Here is a 5,712-nt window from a genome sequence, read left to right as displayed (position 1 = left end):
ACCCATCCATTCCTTGCTCGGCTTTGCTGCCAACATTTTCTCTGGTCCAGGCCCTTGCCGGGTGCTGGGGATGCAATGGTTAACGAGACCTGTCCCAGTGGAGCTCTGGAGCCAGCCCACCCCAACTCTCTAGAGCCCACTGTGTCTTCTTCACTCCACATTCAGTTGGTGTTTGAAGCTGACCGCTGGTGGGAGTATTCACACCATGGAAATCAGCAAACATTACCAAATGGGGTTTTGTGTATTCATTTTTTGAGTGCTGACTGTTCACCATTTCCCAGCACAGCACTGCCTGTGTCCCGTCTGGCAGGGGAGACAGATGTGGTCTCCCCAGTTGAGACCCTCCTCGTAAGAGCTCTGATCAGCATGTACCATGCACCGATGCTGCTGGAGCACAGGGGAGGAAAGATGCTCACATGTGAGAGGAGAGGGTGCGGGGAGAGCTGCACCACAGAGGCGGCATTTGAGCTGGGCCCCAGAGATGGAGGAGGCGTTGGCCGCGGGCACAGACAGGGAGGACTGTGCTGAGTGGGTGGGGCGGCACGGGTGGAGACAGAAGGTGGAGCGCCATAGGGTTCTTACAGGGAAGAGCGAGAGAAGTTTGGTGTGGCAGGGGCAGGGGTTGGGGCTTGAGGGGTCCCTGAATTCAGGCCGGGCTCTTGGACTCTATCCTGAGGGCAGAGGGGAGCTGTTGAGGAGTTGCAGCAGGGACTGGAAAGATGACTCTGGAAGGCAGGGCACACCAGAGCCTGTGAGGTTGGTTACAGGGCTGTTGTGGTTGTCTGGGAAACCTGTGCCCCTGTCCCGCCTGTGCCGACAACCCCAGGAACCCAAGAGACCCAGAAGTGACACATGTTTGAAAGAAGTGGATAGATGATAACGCTGAACCCAAGCCTTTCTGGCCTTTACTCTCCAGACCTCGGGTGGGCAGAGACTACACAGATGTCTTCTCCCAGGGGCAACTCTGAATAGCACAGCAGCTGGGATGGTAGAGTCTCAGGCAGGGGGACTGGCTGGTGGAGAGACGTTGCAGACCCAGATGCCCACCCCCACACCCCCACCCCTCTAGAGGTGGTCTGTTTCCAGGCTTCCCAAAAAGTGGTTCAGGGGCTATGAAGGGGGTCATTTCCTCAGTGGCTGGCAACCTGGGCCTCCCGTCCCTTGCTTCTGGAAATCAAGGTCCCCAGGGCCTGGGGCGGAGGACGTGACCCAGTGGAGCTCTTGGGCCTCTCTTCTCCCCCATCTCAAGCAAGGCTGGGCAGGTAGGGATAGATAGGAGGTGAGCAGAGGCCCAGGGAAGCAGGACTTATGACTGGGCCCCCTTTCTCCAGCACTAGGGAAAGGTCCCTACCAGCTGGCTAGCTTGGCAGCCGGCGGGGCCTTGGTGGCCATGAAGGTGGCGGGCGGTGCCCTGGTCCTAGTGAGAGCAGAGGACGTGGCGCCGGGGGACATTGTGAACTTCCTGCTGACAGCTGCACTGTACAAGGCCAAGGCCCACGGTAAGGCCCACCCTCTGGCCCTTGGTGGAAGGAGGGGCAGATGCTGTGACCCTAAGCCAGCTCTGGTAGCTGGAGAAGTGTGGGATTCCAACAGGCGCCCATTTCCTAGCTGAGACAGGGTTCTGGGTCAGCCTCTCAGCCTCTTTCAAGAGACACTGTCCATCTTCTTCCTGAGAGATCAGGGAGGCCAAGGTCCAGATGAACCTGTGCACCCTGCTTCACACAACAGCTATGTTCCAGAAAAGCCAGGTGGCAATAATTACTACTTCCCCTCCCCTCCCCTCTGTCTCTCTCTTCCTCCTCCTCAGCCCCCTCTATTTTTAAGATTAGACAGACTTCAAATGCCAGAGGGGAGCTGGCTAATGTATTGACTGCAGCAGAACTTCTCCTGTGAATGGAGGAGCGGGTTCTTGATTTGCTCAGTTGTGGTTCGGAATTCTGGACGGGTGGGTTAACACAGACTGAAGCACATAGCCCATGTCCTGAGTCTCAGACTGTCAGCAGACCCGAAGGCTTAGCTGTAGTGGGCACCATCTTCTCTTCAGAGTGCAGTAGTGCCTGAGGGTTGGCAGGACCTTGCCTGGTGGGGAGTGATCCCCGGGTGGTATTTGTACTGGGTCCTGGGCCATCCAAAGCCTCAGTTCACCAGTGCTGGGAAGCCTTCTCTTCTGTGACCATTTCTGCATGTCCCAGCATGCAGTCACTGTGATCAGAGTTTCTTCCCCAAATCCTGTTGGTCCCATCTAGTCAGTATCTCCTAATCACAAGGATGGTTCACACAGCCAATCCCAGTGTGGACTGGCGTCTTGAACCAAGACATGGCTCAGAGAGTTCATTCTAGCCTGAGAATTTAAGTTCTCATGTTCTTAGGATCTGTGGTTTGTCTAGTTATGAGGATCGTCCTCCCCTCTCTTAATTTCTCTCCCCTCCTCCCTCCTTCCTCTTCCTCCTCTGCAGCTTCCCTTGCCTCCCTCCCTTTCACTGAACCCTGTTCCCATGCCAGGCACAGAGTTGGGCACCAGGGAACCAGCAGTGTCAGAGACATCATCCCTGCCCACCAGAAGTCCACCGTCCCACCCAGCGGACACAAAGGCAGTTACAGTGCCTGGGGGAAGGTGGAGCCCCTAGCTCAGTCTTGGGGAGTCAAGAGAGGCTTCTTAGAATATGTTCCTCAAGGGGTTGGAAGGAGCCAGGGAGGAACCTGTAATCCAAGTGGGTCTTTATCCTGAGATCAGTGGGGAGCTATGGAAGGGCTTTAAGGAGAGGAGGGACACCCCAGCACAGCTCGGGGTGATGTCCATGGTGGGGTGAGTCAGGGGTACAGGAGGAAGTGCCGGGAGGAATCCCATCACTGCATGAGGAAACGTGGGCGTGAGGAGCCAGGGACTAGGCTATGGGAGGGCCAGAAGCACCTCCAGTGTCCCCCAAAGAGAACGCTTCCTCCCTAGACATGCCTGACCTTCAGATCTGTGTGGTCCTGCTTGAAGAATTAAGGGTGTCTTACAACCTTCCAGATGTAACGGGCCATCTGCTTAGTGGGAATTTTCTATTCCCCATTCAGTATTTTAGTCCAGTAAGTAAGGTCTAGTGGAGAGGGGGTGTTGATTTTCCAGTGGTTTTATGGCGTGTTAAGCAGAACCTAGAGTAGCCTGACCCTGGAGAATGTCACTGTGGATGGGATGCCCTGAGGCTGTGAAAGCCAGCCTCCATTTCGGTCAGACCTGGGTTTTCTGAGCAGCTGGGGGCAGGACCTAGTGAGGACCCCGCTTCCCCTCCCACCCCATCCTGTGCTCCTTCCCTGTGCTGAGCCCAGAGTACTGGATAGCAGAAGAGAATGTCCCTTCCAGGTAAGCTCTGGGGTGGCTACATGGAGGAGGTGTCCTTTGAACTTAGCCTTGAAGAACGGGAAAGACTGTGATGGAAAGAAATGTCACTGATGTGAAAAGGTCACAAAGAGGAGGACTCAGCGGTCCTTTAGCCTAAGCCTCTCCCTGGCAGTCTTGACCCCGCATGGAATGTACTGAAGGGACACATTGCTACATCCCGGCAGCACGTCTCCCTGGAGTATCAATTTTCATTCAAGATTTTTAGAGGAGGTTATCTATTATTGATTCTATTATTTATTATTAATAATAGATTTATTATTAATACTATCTCACTCTTCTGTAGTACCTACCATGTGCTGGGCACTGTTCTAAGTGTTTCACCTGTAATAACTCATTTAGTCCTCACAACAGTCTTAGGAAGTAGTTGCTATCATTTAAATTACTTTCCCAGTTTACAGATGTGAGAACTGAGGCCCAGAGAGGTTAGGTAACTTACCCAAGGGCACTTGGAAGTGACAGCAGCCCACTTTTTTGATAGGTTGCCTCCCAAACAGAGAAATTAAAAGAGAAATAAAATTTAGAATGTGAAAGCCACTTGATTAATTAAGGTAAAACTCAAGACTCTGTACAGTCAGTCCTCTGTATCCATGGTCCTACATCTAGGAATTAAAACCAACTGCAGGCAAAATTTCAAATGTGAAACCTACAGATCAGGATGGATGACCGCTAGGACATTAAACATCGCAGACTTGGGCATCTGCAGATTTTGGTGCTGTTGGGGGTACTGAGGGATGACTGTACCTCAAGCTTTGGGTTTCAGCCTCTCCCCTGTTAGGAGGACTTAAGGACAAATGATTGAGAAACTTGGTTTAGGCCAACCCCAGTCTTCACAAAGGAGAAAGCCAAGACTCAGAGATGGGGAGTGACTTACCTGAGGTCACACAGCAAGGGACTTCACGCTCCACCCCTCTGGGATGCCCCATGCCCACTCCTGGATCCCATCCCTAGGGCTGACTGCATGGTGGTTAAGAGTCTGGACTCCAGTCCTGCCTCCCTCATCCACCATCAGTGTGACTCTAGGCCTCGCTTCCGTCATCTGTAAAATGGGAATAACAGTGTCATCACCTTCTAAGCTATTATAAGAATTTGCTTCTTCTTTAAGTTTACACCCCTGCCCCTCCACATCTGCCACTTGAATGTCAGCTCCATGAGGACAGGGGTTTTGTCCTTTTGTTCTCTTTTGTGTTCCTGATGCCTAGAACAGTGGCTGGCACATGATGGGCCCTCAGTAATATTAGCTGCTGAATGAGTGAATTCACTGCCTCACAGGGCTCTCTTGGAATTTAGTACAAGCAGCGAGTAGAGGGCTTGCTTGCTTAGCATTGCGCCTGGCACGGAGTTAAGTCCTTGCTCAGTTGCAGTTGTTGTTGACATTAATAATGAGTTCTTCCTCCAGTTATCTCATGTCTTCTCACAGCTGCCCAGGGAGGTCTAACAGGAACTCCTGGGGCCACGAGGGGAGGGGTGGTGATGGGGGAGACGCACCAGGTCGGGTGCTGGGCTTTCACACGTTGTTCATCCTTCACAACCTGGAGGCGTTAATTCACTTGCCCACCACATGCCAGCCGTGGCAGGCAGGGACTCCAGACACCTGCTTGTGGATTTGGGTCCTGACCCTGCAGGGCCCTGTGTGTGTGTGTGTGTGTGTGTGTGTGTGCGTGCATGTTTGTGGGGGGGCTATCCACCCAGCAACAATGCACTCTCTCTAGAAATAGGCCCTGGTGGAGACAGGAGAGAGGACAGAGGGGCCCAGCTCTGGAGCAGTTTCCCCTCCATGAGCTGGACTCAAGTCCCCAGGTCCCCCAGCTCTGGCCCTCTGGGATTCTGTAAGGGGCAGGACCACGGAAACTGAAGCCTGGCAAATCAGCAAAGCCCAGCTCGTCCAATACGTCCCACGGAACAGAACTCTGAGACGGCCGTTTCTCTGTCCTGCTCTCCGCCATTTTCTCAGCATCTAGAATAGCACCTAGCACATAGAGGGGCCTCAGACATGTTTGCAGGAGTGGGGAGGAGGGCGGGAAAGAGGGAAGAAGAAGGGAAGGCGGGAAGGGAAGAAAGGGAGGGAGGGGGTGGTTCGGTCACCTGCATAAGGCTCTGTAGTTGGGACTGTAACTACCCCCCGTCGCCACCCGCTCAGGCAGAGGTGGTGTGTGCAGAGGGGCGGCCAGCAGGCCGAGATGGGTGGGCCGAGGGGAGGTGGCTCAGGCTTAGAGGAGCAGGGCCCAGTCCTGGGTCGCTGAGACTGCAGATGGAGCCTGGGTGTCTGCCCCGCCCCCGCCCATCTGGATCCCTCTCTGCCGACTTTACCCCCATGGCTCTTTGCAGAC

General features: G+C 54.0%; 1 protein-coding gene across 1 annotated transcript in view; it reads left to right on the top strand.

Annotated features, from left to right (window-relative positions):
• Window positions 1-5,712, top strand: part of OTOG (otogelin) — an 86,394-nt gene that overhangs the window by 48,939 nt on the left and 31,743 nt on the right. The window contains exon 32 of the mRNA XM_010830664.1: window positions 1,332-1,499. Within this exon, the coding sequence (XP_010828966.1) occupies window positions 1,332-1,499 (168 nt within the window). The remainder of the gene's footprint in view (window positions 1-1,331; window positions 1,500-5,712) is intronic.

Source organism: Bison bison, unplaced genomic scaffold (genome assembly GCF_000754665.1).
Source record: "Bison bison bison isolate TAMUID 2011002044 unplaced genomic scaffold, Bison_UMD1.0 scf7180017864518, whole genome shotgun sequence".
Lineage (NCBI taxonomy): Eukaryota > Metazoa > Chordata > Mammalia > Artiodactyla > Bovidae > Bison > Bison bison.
The sequence above is the reverse complement of the archived record's forward strand: the minus strand, read 5'-3'. Positions and strand labels throughout refer to the sequence as shown.